Source organism: Schistocerca serialis, chromosome 1, assembly GCF_023864345.2.
Source record: "Schistocerca serialis cubense isolate TAMUIC-IGC-003099 chromosome 1, iqSchSeri2.2, whole genome shotgun sequence".
Classification (NCBI taxonomy): Eukaryota; Metazoa; Arthropoda; class Insecta; order Orthoptera; family Acrididae; genus Schistocerca; species Schistocerca serialis.
The window spans coordinates 1,175,388,331-1,175,412,619 of record NC_064638.1 but is presented as its reverse complement, the minus strand read 5'-3'; the positions used below and the strand labels follow the sequence as shown (position 1 = coordinate 1,175,412,619).

The 24,289-nt window shown below is 43.1% G+C and overlaps 1 protein-coding gene across 1 annotated transcript in view; it reads left to right on the top strand.

The window, feature by feature from the left end:
• Positions 1-24,289, top strand: part of LOC126456375 (trypsin-like) — a 63,347-nt gene that overhangs the window by 5,331 nt on the left and 33,727 nt on the right. Inside the window, exons 2-4 of the mRNA XM_050092132.1 lie at positions 4,131-4,216; positions 9,508-9,605; positions 15,136-15,271. Coding sequence (XP_049948089.1) covers positions 4,131-4,216; positions 9,508-9,605; positions 15,136-15,271 — 320 coding nt within the window. The remainder of the gene's footprint in view (positions 1-4,130; positions 4,217-9,507; positions 9,606-15,135; positions 15,272-24,289) is intronic.

Sequence of the window (24,289 nt, the reverse complement as noted above, 5' to 3'; positions counted from 1 at the left end):
GGACGATTTACACACTAGGCAGTTTAGCATGCTAATTACAGCATGGCAATCAAGGGAACTGCTCGAATGCGTGACCACTGGCCCGTATGCACGCGGTACATTGTTGGGCCATTGATTGTTGTGTCAGTTCGAAGATTCCTGGCGTATCTGCAATGGCGCCTGCTACGACGGAAATTCTAGCAACGAGATCTTCTTCTGTTTCCGCAACTATTCCATACACCAACCGCTTGATATTCCTCTCCCGAGGAAGAAATCCAGACAACTGAGGTCAGGTGACCTGGGTGACCAGGTCACACCCCTGATGCATTGATTCCCAAAGGAACTCTCAAATGATTCCTCACAGAAATGCTGAAATGGGCTGGCGTCCCACCGTCCTGAAAGCACATCATTTGTCTGACGCTCATATGTACAGCCTCCAGCAGTTCTGGTAACCAATGTTCCACGAAAATGTGATATCTCTGTTCGTTTAGGTGGAGTAGGAGTCTATAGCCCAATCAACTTATCACTACCACCCACTCAGTAACACCGAATCGCTGTTCATGAGCACGAAGTCGAGTAGCTCGTGGATTCACATGTGCCCAAACATGCGAATTGTGGATACTGAAACACCTTGCACGGGTGACAAATCCTCGTCGGTGTACAGGGCCTCGGCCGGCATTACTGGGTGCAGGGCAGTCTTTGTAAAAACCAATGTACGAACTGCCTGTGTTGAGAAAAATCTTCAGGTGCTAATGACGCCACGCGCTGAATATGGAAAGGATAAAGCTGCTGGTACTGTAACACATTCCAGACAAGGGTATATTTGGCACTAAGGATGTGTTCAATACTTAGTGTATTTGTAGATGGAGTGTCTTCAGCATGTCGCAGAATCTCGTCTATCATTTCGGCAATTCACACTGTTCGATTCTGACTTGTATCACGCATACTTGCACGGGAAGTGCCTATTTCACGCAGCAGGTGATGCCGACGTCCGAATGTTTGGTGTTGTGGAACTTGGCGGTCGCGAAAGCGCTGTCGGCATCCTCTCACTGCAGTTCATCCATTCACAGACCCGTATTCCGGACGCATGTCAGCCATTTCAGTGTACTTAAACCGCTCCATGTACACTGTTGTTGTCGTCACAAGGCAGTAATAACTGCGACTGAATCGTTGTGAGGATTGGTTTGTGCGGAGCTCAACTGCGCGGTTATCAGCTCCCGTACAAAGTCCCAATTTTTTCACAGTCCAGTTTTTTCACAGTCCAATCTACCGACTGTCACGAATGATGAGGACAACACAAACACCCTGTCTCCGGGCAGAGGAAATCCCGAACCCGGCTGGGAATCGAACGCTAGCCACTAGACCACGAGCTGCGGACATGAATTGCTATGTTTACAAGTAACTTACTGTTATTGTCACAAGGCGATGATGGTTACGAATGAATTGACATGTTTCCGAGCAGACGTCAGATCCAACCATACGTACACAGGGCAGTTTTGTATGTCAGCACAAAGTCCCAGTCAGCACACCGAAACAACAGTATATGCCAGCACCACTGACAAAATGTTCCCTAGCTTTAGGACTTGACTTCGGTGCCCACACGTTCGTTGTCGAAATATACACTCCTGGAAATGGAAAAAAGAACACATTGACACCGGTGTGTCAGACCCACCATACTTGCTCCGGACACTACGAGAGGGCTGTACAAGCAATGATCAAACGCACGGCACAGCGGACACACCAGGAACCGCGGTGTTGGCCATCGAATGGCGCTAGCTGCGCAGCATTTGTGCACCGCCGCCGTCAGTTTCAGCCAGTTTGCCGTGGCATACGGAGCTCCATCGCAGTCTTTAACACTGGTAGCATGCCGCAACAGCGTGGGCGTGAACCGTATGTGCAGTTGACGGACTTTGAGCGAGGGCGTATAGTGGGCATGCGGGAGGCCGGGTGGACGTACCGCCGAATTGCTCAACACGTGGGGCGTGAGGTCTCCACAGTACATCGATGTTGTCGCCAGCGGTCGGCGGAAGGTGCACGTGCCCGTCGACCTGGGACCGGACCGCAGCGACGCACGGATGCACGCCAAGACCGTAGGATCCTACGCAGTGCCGTAGAGGACCGCACCGCCACTTCCCAGCAAATTAGGGACACTGTTGCTCCTGGGGTATCGGCGAGGACCATTCGAAACCGTCTCCATGAAGCTGGGCTACGGTCCCGCACACCGTTATGCCGTCTTCCGCTCACGCCCCAACATCGTGCAGCCCGCCTCCAGTGGTGTCGCGACAGGCGTGAATGGAGGGACGAATGGAGACGTGTCGTCTTCAGCGATGAGAGTCGCTTCTGCCTTGGTGCCAATGATGGTCGTATGCGTGTTTGGCGCCGTGCAGGTGAGCGCCACAATCAGGACTGCATACGACCGAGGCACACAGGGCCAACACCCGGCAACATGGTGTGGGGAGCGATCTCCTACACTGGCCGTACACCACTGGTGATCGTCGAGGGGACACTGAATAGTGCACGGTACATCCAAACCGTCATCGAACCCATCGTTCTACCATTCCTAGACCGGCAAGGGAACTTGCTGTTCCAACAGGACAATGCACGTCCGCATGCATCCCGTGCCACCCAACGTGCTCTAGAAGGTGTAAGTCAACTACCCTGGCCAGCAAGATCTCCGGATCTGTCCCCCATTGAGCATGTTTGGGACTGGATGAAGCGTCGTCTCACGCGGTCTGCACGTCCAGCACGAACGCTGGTCCATCTGAGGCGCCAGGTGGAAATGGCATGGCAAGCCGTTCCACAGGACTACATCCAGCATCTCTACGATCGTCTCCATGGGAGAATAGCAGCCTGCATTGCTGCGAAAGGTGGATATACACTGTACTAGTGCCGACATTGTGCATGGTCTGTTGCCTGTGTCTATGTGCCTGTGGTTCTGTCAGTGTGATCATGTGATGTATCTGACTCCAGGAATGTGTCAATAAAGTTTCCCCTTCCTGGGACAATGAATTCACGGTGTTCTTATTTCAATTTCCAGGAGTGTATTTCTTTTGATGTTCTCTACCTCCTATATTAATGTGAAAGAATAGTTTCAGAACACTCCATACAAACAGTAAAGCTTAGACGAACACTTTATAGAGATTCAAAGTTATTTCACAGCCGGTAATGACCAATTGTAATTTAGTTTAAAACATAAATAACGCTATTCTGGGCAATGAAGCAGACGGTTCAGTCGCAATTTCTCCTTAACGATATTTTGGATTGAAACATCATTGTTATCTCTGCGAACGGTTTCAATTTCGGGGTTGTAGAATCTACCTTATAAGACTTCCGATGCAGAGTGAGTCCCTAAGCTGGCGAATATATCGAAATTGGAAGGACGTCAGCGTAATAACAGTGCGATCACTTCACTCCTGTCAAGGTATCTGACAGCACCAAAAAACACCCACCTCGCCCCCTCCCCCTACCCCTCTTCCAACCAGATTCTTTAGAGAATCCAACTCCGACGCACGTATAAAATGCCTTGTCCCATTATCGTACAGTGCTATGTATTTGCAGGTACATTCAGCGGTGTATGTGGACACTATTTGTAAAATATTTCTCCAATAGAGTTAATAGTAAAGAAGTAATAAATTAAAATACTGAGTCTTATGATGAAGTATCTCGTATGAACAGCGAAAATGTGGTAAGCGATAAACTAGTTTCCTTTTATCATTCTGAGCGCGATGTCAGCGACAAAGAGTTTTGCAGACATTTGAAATAAAGTGTAAAGTTTGTTGGAAGTCGCTAAGCCCTCTCATGCTCAGATATTAGACGAATATAGTTAAGCTGTCTCAAAACGTCTCCACAGTTTCTAAGTTTAATGTGTTGAATTACTGTGTTAAACCGTTAACGTGAGATTATATATCTTAATGAGAACTGTGATGCCATTTTAAATATTTAAATTCGGTCAATAATTCAGTTGTGTGAAATACTGAAAATCTAATCTTTGTTGGCTCTGGAAATCTTTAAAATAGGCAACATGCATCTGGTGCATCGCTCAACGGCCGCGCTGGTACCGGGCCTGACTCAGAGTTCTGTCGGGATCAAAGACGAAATATCATCTTTAGAGTAGTCCTCTAAGCTCTGTGTGTTATGGTTGTGTATTACAGGCGCCACGACGATGCAGGCGGTGTCGCCACTGAACGGAAGAATAGTTAACGGCGAGCCAGCTGAACGAGGCGAATTCCCGTCACAGGTGAGTACCCGCCATAAATCCACTTTTCATAATCACCAACCACTACTGGATAAATATCTCCTCTGTAACTTTGCACGCAACACGTTCTGCAACTATACGCATTGATGTTCCTCTTGCAGGTTTTCTAATTTCGTCTACCGAAGTTCCATTAGGTCGTCACTCAGTCTTCTCTCTTCCTTTGCAATCCATCAGAGAACTTCCCCTGCCCGATGAACATCCATCGCCAAACTTTTCCTGCCCATCTCCATTTCATTTTTGTTAGAGTCAGAAATATGTCTGTTTCCCTATCCATTTCTTTGTTTTCTACTCCTTCCACATAGTTCCTAGCTTACATCTCTCCACTGAGCGCTGACCGACATTAATTTTTTGAATGATTTTCGTGTTGAAAGCCGTTGTCTTTTGCCATTACTAAAATCTCGTAAAACATTCTGATTGTAAAAAGGAAGCGTAGTTCACGAAAGTAATTCATGATTATTTTTCGTCTTCTGTCATTTGTTGTAGATCCAATTATTTTCTACAACTCCGTAAGTGCAAAAATAGTCAACTTGTTGGTAACTGGTACTATTTCGTTTTCGAGGTATCGATGTATATTAATTTATTGCGGCATTATAATATTGGTTTTCCAGACTTACTCTGTTAAGTCCTTCCATTGGTTGTTTATCTGATGTATGCACAATAAGTGCTACATCATCAGCGAAACGCAGGTGGTTCCATATACTAAATTAACATGTATTCCGTCTTACTTTATCCAGTTTAGGACCATGACAAACACTGGAACAACAGTTTAACTAAAGGGAAATTTGTTCGAGTTGGCTGCTTTGGACGTGGAATTAATTCAACAGCTGCTCTTGAAAATTGATAACCATACCGGGACTCGAACCCAGATTCTCGCGAACTCTCGCCTCGACCGCCTCGGCCATCCGGACACGCTATCCTTCCGACTCAAATTCCCGACTGCTGTTCGCCTCTGATGTTACAACCTCGTTCATATTCCTCGTCGCTCGCAGCCTCACTGTATTCCCGCTGGGGGATGAACGATGATATGCATCCTCATTGAAACAGTCGTATGCCCGCCGAGGTGTACTTATAGGTATTTTAAGTAAGGAAGCAAGTGTTCAAAAAACATAAAATAATTTAATACAAATTTTTGCTTCAAGGCAGCAGTTGGTCCACATCGTCGTCCAGTAGGTCCAGGCCTTTCCCTAGTATGAATTAAACTACGGTTATTCGAATCTCGTGATTTATTATTCTTCATTTTTTCCATCTACCTGTATTCCTACAACTTCACAAAATCATTTCCATTAGAATGCCGATGCTGGAACATATTAAGACAACAATTGAGATTGAGAGAAATCCGACGTGACGCTTTGTCTTATACAAATTCGACTCTAGCGGGAGAGCATTTCAGAAGAACAGTTTCTGGAATATTTTACAACTATCAACAACGGAAGTTTATCTAAGCGTTTTTTTAAACAATTTCATTGTTGATTTTGATCAGAACCTTGTAAACGAAGTTTTCAGTATTGTTAGGTCTACAACTTTGCTTCCGCCGTTTTGCAATGGACGGCAGTAGCGGCAAGTGAGGTTCAGGTGGTTGGTCATAGCTATAATACAATAAGCTTAGGCATCTGTAAACATAAAGCCATAAAAATATTAGTCGATTTGTGATTGCAGCATAAGGTTATTCTCCATTAAGTACGTCAACTTACTTACCCATTTCTCGCCATTTGCGGGAAGTTTTAATTTTTTGCTTTAACATGAAGAAATCTGCGGCTGTGGCTCTTAAAATGCTGGGTAAGACCAATGGTGAGGAATCTATTAATGGAAGAACGTGCAGAGAATGTTTTCAACGCCTTAAGAACGGTGATTTTGATGTCGAAGACCGGCATGGCGGTGGAAGACAGAACGTTTTCGTAGCTACTGAAACAGACGAAGATAGTCACAGGACATCATTATCGAAAGCAATTGATGCTTTCGAGCTCAGCACTGAAACACAAACGGCCACAATACAGCGATAGACACGTAAAGGTAATTTTGCAGCAGGTCAGTGCTCGACCCCATGTCGTAAAACCCGTCAAAATATACATTGAAAAGTTGAAATGAGAAGTTCTGTCCCTCCCGCCGTATTCTCCATACGTTGCTCTCTCTGACTACCACCTTTTTCGATCAGTGGCATACAGTCTGGCTGACCAGCACTTCCCATCATACGAACAAGTGCAAAATTGAATCGATTCATCGATCGCCACAGAAGACGCCCAGTTCTTCCGCCACGGGATTCGTATGCTATCCGAAAGATGGGATAATATAGTGGCCAGCGATGGGCAATACTATGAATAATAATTTTTTTGTAAAATTTCACAATAAATCCCCGAACTTCGAGAAAAAACGGCGGAAGCAAAGTTGTAGACCTAGTACGTAATCAATATACTCCTCAACAGTCAACGGCCTTGCCGTCAGATCATCGAAGTTGAGAGCTGTCGGGCTTGGCTAGTACTTGGAAGGGTCACAGTCTGCCGGCCAAAGTGGCCGTGCGGTTCTAGGCGCTGCAGTCTGGAACCGCGAGACCGCTACGGTCGCAGTTTCGAATCCTGCCTCGGCATGGATGTGTGTGATGTCCTTAGGTTGGTTAGGTTTAAGTAGTTCTAAGTTCTAGGGGACTGATGACCACAGCTGTTAAGTCCCATAGTGCTCAGAGCCATTTGAACCATTTTTATTGTGATAATATATGACTAACCAAAATCCTCAGTTTAATTACTGACAGGTTAAATTAATACTGACTACACATAATGTAACACGCCCGGAAGTACATATGGGTGGGGTACGTTAAACTGACTTCTCGTTTCGTGACCGTTGCTTTTCTTGACCGTGCGCCCTGTCCACACCACGTACCTGATAATCCCGCGGCGGTAGTACTGTTATGCTCCACACTGCTGTTGGCTTGCCTGAAATTATCTATCGAGATATGCAAGCGGGTTTAGGGGAGCCACTCGACGTTAAAACACAACACTGTCCTATGTCTGTTATGGACATCTACGAGGTGCATTCAAGTTCTAAGGCCTCCGATTTTTTTTCTAATTAACTACTCACCCGAAATCGATGAAACTGTCGTTACTTCTCGACGTAATCGCCCTGCAGACGTACACATTTTTCACAACGCTGACGCCATGATTCCATGGCAGCGGCGAAGGCTTCCTTAGGAGTCTGTTGTGGCCACTGGAAAATCGCTGAGGCAATAGCAGCACGGCTGGTGAATGTGCGGCCACGGAGAGTGTCTTTCATTGTTGGAAAAAGCCAAAAGTCACTAGGAGCCAGGTCAGGTGAGTAGAGAGCGTGAGGAATCACTTCAAAGCTGTTATCACGAAGAAACTGTTGCGTAACGTTAGCTCGATGTGCGGGTGCGTTGTCTTGGTGAAACAGCGCACGCGCAGCCCCTCCCGGACGTTTTTGTTGCAGTGCAGGAAGGAATTTGTTCTTCAAAACATTTTCGTAGGATGCACCTGTTACCGTAGTGCCCTTTGGAACGCAATGGATAAGGATTACGCCCTCGCTGTCCCAGAACATGGACACCATCATTTTTTCAGCACTAGCGGTTACTCAAAATTTTTTTGGTGGCGGTGAATCTGTGTGCTTCCATTGAGCTGACTGGCGCTTTGTTTCTGGATTGAATAATGGCATCCACGTCTCATCCATTGTCACAACCGACGAAAAGAAAGTCCCATTCATGCTGTCGTTGCGCGTCAACATTGCTTGGCAACATGCCACGCAGGCAGCCATGTGGTCGTCCGTCAGCATTCGTGGCGCCCACCTGGACGACACTTTTCGCATTTTCAGGTCGTCATGCAGGATTGTGTGCACAGAACCCACAGAAATGCCAACTCTGGAGGCGATCTGTTCAACAGTCATTCGGCGATCCCCCAAAACAATTCTCTCCACTTTCTCGATCATGTCGTCAGACCGGCTTGTGCGAGCCCGAGGTTGTTTCGGTTTGTTGTCACACGATGTTCTGCCTTCATTAAACTGTCGCACCCACGAACGCACTTTCGACACATCCATAACTCCATCACCACATGTCTCCTTCAACTGTCGATGAATTTCAATTGGTTTCACACCACGCAAATTCAGAAAACGAATGATTGCAGGCTGTTCAAGTAAGGAAAACGTCGCCATTTTAAGTATTTAGAACAGTTCTCATTCTCGCCGCTGGCGGTAAAATTCCATCTGCCGTACGGTGCTGCCATCTCCGGGACGTATTGACAATGAACGAGGCCTCATTTTAAAACAATGCGCATGTTTCTATCTCTTTCCAGTCCGGAGAAAAGAAATCGGAGGCCTTAGAACTTAAATGCACCTCGTATATTCTGAGACGATATGGAAACCACAGGTTGCACCGTTTACACTCTAAATAGTAAATGTTTATCCCAATGAACAATCGTGATGATTAACAGTCCAAAAAGATCATTCGGACGAGCGTACGCGTAACCGACACGACGCGGGTGATTGTTGATGATTCTGAAGCCGAATGATCGAACGAAAGTTCTTACGCTCGTCACACATACAGATATCCGGTAATAGTCCTCCTTGTCACTAGTAATGAGATAACACTGTTTGTAAAGCTAATTTTTCTTAGTTCTCAGTTCTCACTTGTACGAGCGTGCGCGTAACGGTCGCGGCGCGACTGATTGTTGATAATGTGCAAACGCGATGATCGAACGCACGTCCTCACGCTCGCTACAAGACACTGGCACTTGACTACACTCTTTTATGGTAATTAATTTCTACTGATTCACATCAGTTCATTTTGGGAGACCGAACACGGCGCGGATGATTGATACTGTGCGACACGCAACGAGAGGATACACAAATACGTTATCGGCGGCACTGATCATTTTTAATTACATCTTGACGCACTTTCCTCTGAATTACTTCCTTATTTAATCACTTCCCTAGAGTAGCACTTGTAGCAACAGTTCAACCTGAATACTAACAGTGCTTCTTGCATACAGAGCTACACACTATACAACATAACAGTTTCGTGTCCCGTGCTCGACTCTCTACGGACGTGGCTTCCCGCAAAGATACTCCACAACTAAGCCAGCGGTATGTCAATAAGCTTACAATAAGTATCATGGGTTTCAACATTAAAATGTATTGTGAAGTAGAGGTGTGATTCTGTTTCAGTTAGTACGAAACAATGATATCGGTTTGTTCATATTGTGATTCTGGCCTGTATCCTTATACCGTACAACATCCACCGATTCATTTTGTACTGACACGTAAGTCTGGTGTTGCAGCTGTCCCTGCAGAAAAACGGCGCCCACTGGTGCGGTGCGTCCATCATCGGCGGCTATTGGGCTATCACTGCAGCTCACTGTGTGGACTCTGTTGGCAGGTGAGCGGGTTTATTTACTGGCTTAATTTTTATTCAGTTGGATCGCAGTGCCAGGACCAAAGTGCACGCCATAACAAACAGGAAGAACTATGTTGGTACACTTTCCAGATGTACCCCTGTAATAGAAGTTTAATATACTTTGTTATTTCATTTTACAATGATAGCATTCACGTTATGTGTGTTGCAGTCGTTTGTGAAATTACGAAATTTACTCTGGAAAAGTAAGGTTTTTCCATATGTGAAAAACTGTTTTAAAGTACAACATCGTCATGTACATAGTGCGACCATATGGGTTGTCAGGGAATGTGCATGTGGTGTGGATGACGAATCCGAGCAATAATAATTGTCCGAACTAGTTTAACAGTTTCTTTCTCTTGCGGATTTTGTCGTAGTTAATCAATAATGATATGCTGCAGGAAAGAAGGCAAAAAATTTCTCCCATTACACGACAGATTTCCAGCAATGACCAACCAAAAGCCTTCCACACAGGCACGCATGGGAAATCCATGTGACAGCGTCCAATGACTGTTCCCACGGTCGGAACCTCTGTGTTTTCACTTGGTCTTCAGAACTTATCTAGTCAAAAGGATTCCTTTTAGTGTCTCGCATAATGCAGTTGTTATGAAATACTGTCCGCCCTCTCCACTTCTGCTACCCAGACATGGAAGACTAGCGTTTCCCTGTTCTGTGAATGTGTGGGGATGCCTTTCAGCAGCAAACAGTTTTATGATACTCCGGTCCTTCTAAGTCAACTTGACCGTCGCAAGCCTGGCAAAGAAAGCCCCAAAGGCAGCAGAAATAACAGGTCCCTTTCACAATACTAAAAGGAAAGGAGAAAAACAATTAGCTGTGCAGTCATTTGCAGTAATGAATATTGTCTGTAGTTTTCATGCAGCGTTAAATAATTGACTATACTAATGAGTGCGATGTGCACGTTACATTACAACAGTAGGTTATGTGATAGTCCCGGCATAAACTGCCACTTAACAATGTGATTTAGAAGTCGGTCACTGTATTGAAACACTCGCCAGAAAAAGAATCATGTTTTCGTATCGACGCTCAGTCCGGAACCGCGCGACTGCTACGGTCGCAGGTTCGAATCCTGCTTCGGGCATGGATGTGTGTGATGTCCTTAGGTTGGTTAGGTTTAAGTAGTTCTAAGTTCTAGGGGACTGATGACCACAGCTGTTAAGTCCCATAGTGCTCAGAGCCATTTGAACCATTTTCGTATCGAAGCCACCCTACAGGTACAACACTTTCCTGTACTCTTCAAAATAATAAAAAAAGGATTGAACTCTGAATTTCCCGAATAAACACAATTAGAACTATAATAATAAAAAGAGTATTACATAGCGGAGAAGTACTTCATTTCCTATAAAAACACAGAAATTAACTTCGTCAGGAACAAAATTCTGTAGTGAGCTAGTACTCAAAGCAGTTAGAATATAAACGGAAGTCTAGTAAGGCATTATAACAGGTACCATCTATGATAGCAGTATGACATAGTCATATCCTTTACGCATCTCTGGTTCTCTGGAACATTTGGAGTTGAGCACACCTTTGCCGGCAGGAGACATTATCAGGGTGTTCAGTTCAATAACCAGAAATCCTCCCCCCCCGGCCCCTCTACCCTCCCCTTCCCCCTCCCATGATTCTTTAAAGAATCGAATTCCCACGTATAAAACAGCTTGAAACGTAAGATTATCTTACAGATTAGTTAATATGTTTAATATGTGACGTTAAGCTTGTAAGAGAGTAAAAGTTATATTCTGTTTAAATTCGGTCAATAATTATATGAAATTCAAATTTCGGTTGCCGCTGGAAGTCGCTGAAAAGGCAACCTGCTACTGGAACTCCGTAACATGAAGTAAGTTAGCCGTTTGGCGGAATAGACGTGTAAGAAGCGCTATCGTTCGCGTGCTTTTGTGTGTGTGTGTGTATGTGTGTGTGTGTGTGTGTGTGTGTGTGTGTGTGTGTGTGTGCGTGTGTATGGAGAAAGGGAGGAGGCGTTATTCAGGTTTCACGTGAAAAGGTCCCACAAAAAATGGACAGTTTTCAGATGACAAAACACGAGTTTCGAAGTTTTCCGTCAATGGTAGTGTAACAATGACTCATTAATCGGTTTATTCGGGAATAGGTTGGCGTAATTACGTACATATGAAATTACTGGATAAATCAGTCTCTTTATTCTTACTCAGCAGCGTACTTTGCCAGGTTATGTTATTATTTAGACAATTATGAAGGATACCGTGAACTACTGTAGCATGATAGTTTAATTTAGAAAACCAATGCAGTAATGGCACATTTTAGTGGGAAAGTGGAGCTAAATTTAACTGCTAATACGAGCATAGTTGAGTGTAACCATTGTTAGGAAGTGCGTTATTTTCGAAGTCAATAAACCAAATACATACTAGTTGTCCTTCCAAAGCAACCCTATCACTTAAATTGCGGACTGTATTACAACAATATTCGTGAAGAAAAGAGAACGTTTATTCTTTTTGGCAACATACTTGTGTTCTGTCTATTAACCATCCTTTACCTGCCTCCGATGGCGTGGATGGGTAATTGTTTCGGTTAAGAGTAAACAAAATATAGTGGGAGAGAGGTTACAATGTACAGGAAATAGGAAAGTGAAATAAAAATATTCCTATAGCAAAAGAAATCCAGTCGTATTAAGAACCGCTATAGAATGGAGGAATATGTTTCCTGGGAGGTACGTCGAGGACAAAGCTCGAGGACGTAGCTCCGTGGAGATCTACTGTAAAGATGGAGAATAGCTCGACCTTCCTGGCAGGGATATGATCACCATTGGCAAGTGTCGCCAAAGCCTTGATATCAAGGGCGGAATTTCAGGAGCGTGACAAGGCTCAGCTCGCAACGTCGGTGCTCACACCCAGTGAATTATATATTCTGGATGGACACTGAGCCCTCAGTCACGCTTTGCGTGTATCTACAAGTAAGCATCGCTGTATGCAGTGCAGAGAGCGACGAACTGGCGCCTACGCAACTCATCACGCCAGCGACTGGAGACCGCGGCAAGGAATGCTAGTTTTCAAGTGCACTGACTGTGAAATGCTCTCACGATACGTTGGCGACGAAAACCAAGAGTAAAAAGTAAATAAAAATTGAAAAGAGAGCGAGAGACTTTATTAGAATGGCGGGTGAGTTCACTGAAATAATGTGCTACAGAAGGATGGGGAAAAAAGTAAGTGTTCTGAGAAAAAGTGATGAAGCACAACAAGAAAAATGTCTGTGAAAAACATGTGGATAGGTCAGTTAGTTACCTTTGTGTACTGTTCTGTAAGAACAGTGTGTGGGGGAGGAGGGGGGGAGGAGGTAAAAATAGTGCAAATAGATAAGTACTGAAATGTGCCATACAGGTCATCTAGCTGTAAGACATACAGTGATGCTTAGATGTGAAGAGATAGTAGATGAAGGAGAGAATCAAAATAGTGAAAGAGAAGTATTAAACAAAAGATGTCTTCGTCTGTGTGACCTACCCTCACGTGGGGGATCCACATTCGATCCCTGGTACTGCCAATGGTAAAACTGGTGGTAAAATTGACCAGAGTACACTCAGCCACCTGATTGAGCGGTATTGAGACAACCTCATGAATCCAGAGAGCGGCTCCAGGAACACTCTTCTGAGTTCAAACGCTTCCATTGGCCACCGAACTTCCCACACATTAAAATTATTGAGAATACCTGTGATGCCTTGTAACGTACTCTTATGAATTTATGAACAGTCCTGCAGGATTCATGGTTTCAGTTCCCTCCAGCTCTACTTCAGACGTTAGTCGAGTCCATGCCACGTCAAGTTGCGGCACTTTAGCGTGTTCGCGGGGGTCCTGCACGACGTTAGGCAGGTGTGCCAGTTCCTTTGGCTCTTCAGTTTAGAAATATCACAATTACTATGACCGTTAATGAAATGATATTCAATTCATTATGAAGCTGACGAATGAAGCTATGAAATGTGTGAGGTTATTTTTTCTTTTTTACAAATCCAAGCTGCGTCGTTGGCCTTTGACATCTGACCATTTTGCTCCAGAGATGACTGTCAGCTGATCGGCGTTGCTGCGCTCCTTGCCGTCTCCTTCAGACTCAAATGAAAGACTGCTACATCCCACCAAGCCTTAATTTTCATGTCCAAATAATAACTCCATTTCCCCTTCCGTTCCCCACATAGGACCATGGTTTTTGTTATCATCGTCACTGTTGGTTGAGCTCATGAGGTCACCTGCCAATAGCCGCCGTTCTAATAAAGTCTCTCGCTCTCTTCTCAACTTGTCTTTATGTTTTACTCTTGGGTTTCGTCGCTAACGTATCGTGAGAGCATTTCAAGGTCAATGTACTTTAAAACTAGCATTCCTTGCCGCGCTCTCCAGCCGCTGGCGTGATGAGTTGTGTAGGCACCAGTTCGTCGCTCTCTGCACTGGATACAACACAAAGCGTGACCGAGGGCTCAGTGTCCGTCAAAAATATATAATTCACTGGGTGTGAGCACCGACGTTACGAACTGAACCTGGTCCTGGTCCTAAATTCCGCCCTGGCCAGCAAGGGTTTGGCGACGCTTGCCCATGGTAATCATTTCCCTGTCTGGAAGGCCGATTTGCTCTACTTCATTACAGTAGATCTACACGGAGCTACCTTCGACATCTCTCTCTTGTTGAGGAAGTTCAGTCTCAAACCATTAACCTGTTCCTGCTGTTCCAACTGTTTCCCTAATTTCTCTTTTGCATATTCCCAATTCGATTGATGTTAGAGCTCAAGTACTTAAATGTGTCTTTCCTCTGTTATTTGCGTCATCATGGTTATGTTTCATTGACTTCTGGTGGTGCTATGCGTTTCTTTCGGGAAACATTCAAATATGTCCTTCAAGTCCTAAAATAGAGCATGAGAAATCTTGGTTTCCTCCAGAAATTTTCGCCTGGCCATTGAAAGTGTGATGATGAAATCCTGGATGCTTCCCTTTAGGCGAAAGCCATACGGCCATTATAATTTTTATTCACGTCCTGCCTGAATGTAGTTTGTATGATACCTGAGTAGATCTTTCCAGATATAGAGACAGTAATGGTTACTACATTCACAATTATCCTCCTTCTTAAGTTTGTGAGTGACTGCTTCGGCTCTCCACTCTCTTGAGGTTTACTGTGTCTTCTTCTACACATACAGCACAGTTTTAAGTAGCAGGACTTCTGCTTATTCTCCAAGAATTTAACCATCTCTGGTTTGATGCCATTGTGCTTTGTTGTCTTTCCACTTTTTAGCTTCATAACAGCTATACGCTCTTCTCTTACTTCAAGTTCTTCATTTGCTTCTTGTATTTCTTCTCTTGGTCTTCTTACATCTGATATTCACTCGAATTCAGTAACTGTGGAAGTATTCTCTGCCTCGCTCCATTATTTCTGTTTCTGTTGATTTTTAAGAATTTCCGAAGGAATTCCCATTCTAGTGTACACTGAGATGCAGTATGCAGCAATAACAGTTTTTTGTAAGATACAGATGCAGTAACAAAGTCTTCTGTCTGCAGCTACGACGTTATGGAGGTGCGAGCGGGCGTCACCAATCTGGAGGAGGAGGGATCACTCCACGCGGTTGACGTCATCACCGTTCATCCACAGTACGATCCGTCTGACTCTTGGGTCAACGATATTGCCTTACTTAAAGTGAGTATTTTGTAGGTGCAAGGAAACTGAAAAGTCAAGGCTGTTAAAAAATTTCTAGCAATGAGGAAATTGGAAGGACAAGCAGTGTGTACGAAATATTTACGGAAAAAAGAGAAAACATTTGATATGTTTAAACAAGCGTTAGGAGAGGACCTTAGGAGCCGGAAGCTGTGCTACGAGTGAGATCGAGTGCTTTGGCGACCGCAGAAAGTCGTTCGGCGAAGTCCCGCTGGCTAGACGTTTTTTCACGTCGAAAAATGAATGACATGTTTACCTGACACGATCATTCAATGTAGGAGGCAATCTATAATTTTGTATCGTAGTCTTCTTTTAAAAACTAATTAGTCTGTCAAGATCGCTTTGTTAACTCAGTTACTTTGTTACTAGTTTCGGAAATAGGTGTTGCCATCTTCAGATCCGTAAAACCGGGCACTGGTAGTTATATAATACAATATAATTCGAATATTATGAATTACCTCGAAGAAAACGGTCTATTGACACACAGCCAACACGGTTTTAGAGAACATCGTTCCTGTGGAACACAACTAGCTCTTTACTCACACGAAGTGTTGAGTGCTATTGACAACGGATCTCAAATTGATTCCATATCTCCAAATTTAAAGAACGCTTTTGACACTATCTCACAAGCGGCTTGTAATTCAATTGCCTTCTTATGAAATATCGTCTCAATTATGTGACTGGATTCGTGATTTCCTGTCAAAGAGGTCACAGTTAGTGGTAACTGACGATAAGTCATTGAGTAAAACAGAAGTGATTTCTGGCGTCCCCCAAGGCAGCGTTACAACCCCCTGCTATTCCTTGTCTATATAAACGATTTAGCAGACAATCTGAGCTGGCGTCTTAGGTTGTTTGTAGATCAAGCTGCCGTTTATCGTCTAGTAAAGTCATCAGAAGATCAAAACAAACTGTAAAACGATTTACAAAGGATATCTGTATGGTGTGAAAAAATTAACCCTAAATAATGAAAAGTGTGACACCATCCACATGAGTGGGCAAAGGAATTCGTTAAACTTTGGTTACACCATAAATCAATCAAATCTAAAGGTCGTAAATTCAACTAAATACCTAACAATTACAACTACGAACAACTTAAATTGGAAAGAATACATAGAAAATGTTGCGGGCAAGGGGAACCAAAGACTGCGGTTTACTGTCAGAACTCTTGGAAGATGCAATAGAGATTGCCTACATTACCTTTATCCATACTCGTTTGGAGTACTGCTGCGTCGTGTGGTATCCTTACCAGATACTATCTACAGAGTACATGGAGAAAGTTCAAAGAAGAGCAGCACGTTTTGTATTATCGAGAAATAGATGAGAGTGTGTCACTAACATGATACAGGGTTGGGGGTGGACATCAATAAAATAAAGGCGTTTCTCGTTGCGGTGAAATCTTCTCACAAAATTTCAACTACCAACTTTTTCTTCCGAATGCGAAAATATTTTGTTGGCGCCGTCATAATAAAACAAGGGAAATCAGAGCTCGTACAGAAAGATATAGTTGTTCGTTTTTCATCGCACTGTTCGAGGTTGGACTAATAGAGAATTACTGTGGTCGGCCTCGGTGGCCGAGCGGTTCTAGGCGCTTCAGTCCGGAACCAAGTGGCTGCTACGGTCGCAGGTTCGAATCCTGCCTCGGGCATAGATGTGTATGGTGTCCTTAGGTTAGTTAGGTTTAAGTAGTTCTAAGTCTAGGGGACTGATGACCTCAGATGTTAAGTCCCATAGTGCTTAGAGCCATTTGAACCATTTCGAATTATTGTGAATGTGGTTCGATGAACCCTCTGCCAAGCATTTAAGTGTGATTTGCGGAGTATCCATGTAGATATAGAGGTAGATGTAGAATGCTTAAACTACCTCATGTGACAGATGATGTAAACTCTGTACTACGTTAGCAGCACTACCCGGTTTAATGGACATGACGATGATAGCATACAGGGTGGTCCATTGATAGTGACCGGGCCAAATATCTCACGATTTAAGCATCAAACGAAAAAACTACAAAGAACGAAAGTCGTCTAGCTTGAAGGGGGAAACCAGACGGCGCTATGGTTGGCCCGCTACATGTCGCTGCCATAGGTCAAGCGGATATCAACTGCGTTTTTTTTAAATAGGAACCCCCATTTTTTATTACATGTTCGTGTAGAACGTAAAGAAATATGAATGTTTTAGTTGCACCACTTTTTTCGCTTTGTGATAGATGGTGCTGTAATAGTCACAAGCGTATACGTACGTGGTATCACGTAACATTCCTCCAGTGCGGACGGTATTTGCTTCGTGATACATTACCCATGTTAAAATGGACCATTTACCAATTGCTGAAAAGGTCGATATCGTGTTGATGTATGGCTATTGTGATCAAAATGCCCAACAGACGTGTGCTATGTGTGCTGCCCGGTATCCTAGACGACATCATCCAAGTGTCCGGACCGTTCGCCGGATAGTTACGTTATTGAAGGAAACAGGAAGTGTTCAGCCACATGTGAAACGTCATCCACGACCTGCAGCAAACGATGATGCCCGAGTTGGTGTCTTAGCTGCTGTCGCTGCTAATCCGCACATCAGTAGCAGACAAACTGAGCGAAAATCGGGAATCACAAGAACGTCGGTGTTGAGAATGCCTCATCAGCATCGATTGCACCCGTACCATATTTCTATGCACCAGGAATTGCATGGCGACGACTTTGAACGTCGTGTACAATTCTGCCACTGGGCACAAGAGAAATTACGGGACGATGAAAAATTTTTTGCACGCGTTCTATTTAGCGACGAAGCGTCATTCACCAACAGCGGTAACGTAAACCGGCATAATATGCACTTCTGGGCAACGGAAAATCCACGATGTCTGCGACAAGTGGAACATCAGCAACCTTGGCGGGTTAATGTATGGTGCGGCATTATGGGAGGAAGGACAAATGGCCCCCATTTTATCGATGGCATTCTAAATGGTGCAGTGTATTCTGATTTCCTACGTAATGTTCTGCCGATGTTACTACAAGATATTCGCCAATGACAGAATGGCGATGTACTTCCAACATGATGGATGTCCGGCACATAGCTCGCGTGCGGTTGAAGCGGTATGGAATAGCATATTTCATGACAGGTGGATTGGTCGTCGAAGCACCATAGCATGGCCCGCACGTTCACCGGATTTGACGTCCCTGGATTTCTTTCTGTGGGGAAAGTTGAAGGATATTTGCTATCATGATCCACCGACAACGCCTGACAACATGCGTCAGCGCTTTGTCAATGCATGTGCGAACATTACGGAGGCGAACTACTCGCTGTTGAGAGGAATGTTGTTACACGCATTGCCAATTGCATAGAGGTTGACGGACATCATTTTGAGCATTTATTGCATTAATGTGTTATTTACAGATAATCACGCTGTAACAGCACGCGTTCTCAGAAATAATAAGTGCACAAAGGTACATGTATCAAACTGGAACAACCGAAATAAAATGTTCAAACGTGCCTACGTTCTTTAATTTAATTTAAATACCTACCTGTTACCAACTGTTCGTCTAAAATTGTGAGCCATATGTTTGTGATTATTACAGCGCCATCTATCACAAAGCGAAAAAAGTGGTCCAACTGAAACATTCAAATTTATTTACGTACTACACGAATATGCAATAAAAAATGGGTGTTCCTATTTAAAAAAACCCAGTTGATATCGGTTTGACCTATGGCAGTGCCATGTAGCGGGCCAACCATATCGCTATCTGGTTTCCCCCTTCAAGCTAGACAAGTTTCGTTCTTTGTAGTTTTTTCGTTTGACGCTTATTTTCTGAGATATTTGGCCCGGTCACGATCAATGGACCACCCTATATATGATCTAAAGTAGTAATTCAATAATTTCGCTTACGTAACGATCTTGGGAAATTAATTGGTTTCCAAAAGAAGACTCCAATAGAAAGTGTTTATCATTCGCAACAAGTGAGCATGACATGTAGAGCGTCCCAGGGGTGATTGTGGACATCATCAGTTATGGACGAGAGAGGAATTAGAGTGAGGCTTTGATGGAGAGCTTTCACTCGAACTGCGGCGCTATCGTTTTTCATGGCGTAGTTCTGTTGTGAGCACCTTTGGAAAGTGGTTGATGTACGATGAAACGACGATCAGCGGACAAAGTGATGGACGTCCACCCCTCGTCACAGAAGATAGAGGCTGGAAGCTTGCCTTCTCTGTAAAGCCGGAATGGCAGTGATCCGTGACAGATATGACGACAGACTGTAATGCAAGGCGCAAATGTTACGGAACACACCCCTACATGTTCCCATGTCGACCCAACAACTCCGACAATTACGACTGCAATACGCACGGAATCATCGAGATTTGATCGTAGACCACGGAAACGTTTCTCATTACTATGGATCAATGGCTGTATTCGGATACATGGTCATCCAGGTGAATGGCAGCTCGAAACAAAGCAACACGCCACAGACTCGGGCTGGTGAGGACTGTGTTATGATAAGGGGGACATTTACTTGGACTTACCTGGGACTTGTCATAGAGTCAACGTCCACACTTTTTACATCTGCCTAGCGAGTGTGCTAATATGTGCAAACTTAGCCTACCACTCAGCGCACAAATGGACAAAACATCTGAACTGTCTTCTCAAGCTCAGGGTGTTAAACAGACATTACAAATAAATATGAACTTTGCACTGTAAGGCAGCTAATATTAGGTGCAAATCGTAACAAAAATCATTACGAACGCTGCTGTCACTTAACTAGAATGCATGAGTTAATAAAAGTGAAAGTTTGGGATCTATTCTAGGAAGACAAAACAGCTATTCCATGTTTTATGCCACCTATAAATTATCATCAGTGCTTTGAGGGGTCAAGTGATACACAACAGTCATGTTCAATTATTTTTGACACTCAGTAACAAAATATTTAACTCTTGGACATATTGAAACACGTATGTAACGCAGCAGCGATGGCGAGGCATTGTAGCATCTGTGACCAGAGAGTATGCGCTTGACCGCGCGAGTGTTGCGAGCGGTTCTCAGTCAGTAGTAGTCTTTGCGAGTTAGTTGTCGTTGCGAGTCTGTCAGTTCAGTCGTTGCGAGTCTGTAGCTCTGTCTAGTTGAGAGCAGTACTGAGTCTGTAGTCGTCATCCAGAGCGGTCGGTCAGTAGTATCAGCCCAGTGCGGTTGTGTGATGTAGGCGGTCGGCAACAATGGTCAAGATGAGGAATAAGGTATACTGTTAATTAATATAATCATTAGATAATGTAAAAAATTTATTTATTGTAATTATTCTCCAACAAGTTCCCCAATAATAATTTTATTTCAAAAGCATTTTTTCAAAAATTTAATTTTTTATTGAACTAAAGATCTCGTTGCACTTCCCATTTCATTCCACTTCTTTTGAAGAAAAATTTCACTAGAATAAAAAAAAAACAGAATATTATTATTTGCAATGCAGTTCCTCCAAGCGGTGCGCAACAACAAGAGCAGATATGTGACATCCATTTATTCCGAGGTAAGACTTTAATTCTGATTGTTTTACACAGGGCCAAAGACCGATATTTCGGTTTAATTGAATTTTCTTGTTACTGAATGGACTTTAATTTTTTGAAGGATTTATATTTGAGTCAGATTGCGTATTTCACATTTTTATTGCCATTGTCAGTACATTTGATTGTGGGCAGGTTATGCATAGAGCCATGTCCATCAGCATTTCTAATTAGTATCGTCCTTTCTTTAAAAATTTTGTGGGGAGGTTACACTTGGCTCCCCATTTCTATTAAGTATTGTCTATTTCTTCTAAAATTACGGTGGGGAGGTTACACTTGGCGACACCCAGTCCAGGATCGTATTTCGTTGAGAGTCTTTTGAGCGACAGTCAGATATCTGCTCTTATTTGCTTAGATAATTAGGATTTGGCGCAACGCTTTTAATAATATTGTGACTTTCTTTCTACAGGTCAACGGCAATTTGCTGCTTTGTTGTATTTGTGTGTTGCTTTTGCATTGTGCTTATTTGTTTTGTGAATAATTTTGACTATTGTAAAAATGCCGCGAAAGACTGTGAATAGTGTATCGCGAAGTATTGTGAATGAAATTACCGACTTAAACAACGTGACCGATAGTAATTGTGATACGCAGCGTGGTGATGACAATCCTGCGTTCACTAACAATCAGTGCATTCCAACCACTAATGATGACTTCTACCTTGATGATGAACAAACGAACTCAATTGTCTCGTCTGTTAATTTGACAATTGATGACGCAGAACGCTCTATTGTAATGAGCGCTGCCCAGCTTAACATACCCGATTCGGAAAACTCAAGTAATGTACAGACAAATCTGTCTAATGAAAATGAACAGATCACAGAAAGTAGGACGGATTTATTTAATTGCGAAATAATGACTGATAATGTGCATTCGACTGACAAACTTTTTTCTAAATCTCAGAATAACCAAATGGTTACAGTAAGCGAGAAAGTTCCAGATCCACTATTAAACAGCACAGATCATGGAGTAGGTAATGTTAATTGGGATCAATATATGGCATTTTTGCGGGAAAATTTCAAACAGCTTAATGAAAGATTTGACAAACTTATTGAACGGACCGGACAACAGAGTGAAAGTTTCGACAACCATTACAAACAACTTAGCGAAACAATTGATAAAAGTTTCGAACTCACAAACGAAAAACAAGACGATCTTAAAGAACAGAACAAACAAGTTAGTGAGCAGATTACAGCTGTTACCGTGCAATGTCGGGACAATAAAGTACATTTACGTGAGGATACTGAGGCTTGTGCTAAAAACAGTAATAAAGAAGTTGGCACTGTTGCACAAGAATTAAGTAGCACACGTGTAGGCACAACAGAATCACATAAAGACGAGATTATTGGAGTCACCGAACAATGTTCAGCAAACGAAACACAGGTACAAGAAATTAATGCAATCACTGAACAATGCCCTAAAAACGCAGTACAGATTTGCGACGAAGTTAATTTAGAGTCAGTGGAAGTTTCACACACTGCGAATACGGAAGTCAATTATAAGAGTGAACGACAGAACAACCTAAATGTCGAAAGTGTTACAGTAACAGAGTTGAAAACTATTTCAGTCACCAATACGTCACAGAATCCGCCACGTTGCGAGCATTTGCCTGACTCACGCAGCGTGTATAATGTGAGCAATTTACAGAGACTGCGAGATGTAAAATCCGAAAAGCCACGCGACTTAAAATATGAAAAGATACGCAACTTGAAGTACGAAATGACACAGACGAACAGATTCACACACAAACCCGAACGTGTTTTCAAATTCAATGACGAGAACGTAGATTTCGAGCAATTTTTATCCGCAAGAAAATGTAAAGAATGTAATAATGACAGCGTACAGGCACACGATTTGCACTGTATACGACAATTTATCTTTGTACATTCACCGCTATTACCTGTAATGCAGAAACTAGCTTTGAATCAGATGCGACAATTTATTTTTGTATTTTCATCAGCATTGCCTGTAATGAGGAAACTAGAATTAACATGGATACAACTATTTGCTTTTGAATTTTTACCGCTATTGCGTGCAACGCAAAAGCTAAAATTTATTTGCAGTGCGTAATAGACCTCAGGGGATTCATTACGCTTTAATGAATATGTGCCGTAGCGAGCATAGGGCCCCGAGCTGTAGTAGTGCTGTTTCATCTTTAGTTTTCTGCACTGCTGCCTTTTCTTCTACTATCCTTTATATCTATCCAAACTGCTCTTTAACTATTGCTCTTTGTAGTATTAAGAAACATGTAATGAATATCCGATGTGACAAACTTTTACCGAATGTGACAATTTTCAGTAGGCACTCCCGTAATGACAACTACCGCCGTAATTTTAATTACAGATAAAATCGTAATCATCAGTATGTGTAAAAGTAAAATTAACAGCAAACGCATTTTTTGGTAACAATAGATGTTTTTCACCACAATAGCATGAAAGTCAACCGCTTAGCATACCTAACCAACAATGCAGTCTACAAGGTCAACCAAACTTCAATGTTTCGCCGCGTGCACGTATAGTCCCAGCCCCAACAAATAGTAACGCATGGCAGCAAAGAAATAACTACGTACAGACAACACACTATTTCAACTCGCATAGCAATACGCCGTATAGAAATTACTATCATGACAGACGTAAAAAAAAAAAATGATGAGCACAATTTTCAGCGTACATTTAATAACAGTCGATCTTTTCAGCAGCAAGAACATTAGCAACAACACATTATCATGAATGATCCAGACAATAGGTGTCATCCATAGCGTAACACGTCAATATGAAATAACAGAACAGTTCATACAGTGGATATGCCACAACATTCTCCCGTAAATAATAACACGTACGATAGAATTTAACCAGATACAGCACAGATTGCATACTACAGTAACGCAAACATTACTTTTGACAAGCAGAATTTTGCTCACGAGAATGTTATTTGAAGCATGCTTTGTTGAATGCTCCACTATTATCGCACCCAGATCTTACTAGAAATTTTTCCATTGCCACCGACAGTTCTAAGACCGCTTTAGGCGTACACATTTTCCAGGAAATTGAAGAAGATGGTTCAATAGTGATCAAAAACATCGCATTTGCAAGCCGCATTCTGTCACCTGCTGAGCGAAATTACTCTGTTACAGAATTGGAAACATTATGCGTTGTCTGGGCTTTTACGAGATTTCGGCACTTTCTTTATGGCAGACATACCACCGTTTACACAGACCATAGAGCTATACAATTTTTGCTTTCAGCTAAATTTACTCACGACAGGTTAAGTAGATGGAAACTGTATTTACAGGAATTTAATTTTACGATTGTTCATATTCCCGGCACACAAAATGTTATAGCAGACGCACTATCGCGTTCTCTCAGTAACAATCAGCAAGACGTAGCAACCAACTTCTGCAAAGCAAATTTCAGTGTCATGTACATTCAGCAAGTTGCATTTGAAAACTTTATTTCATCGTCATTACAGGACATA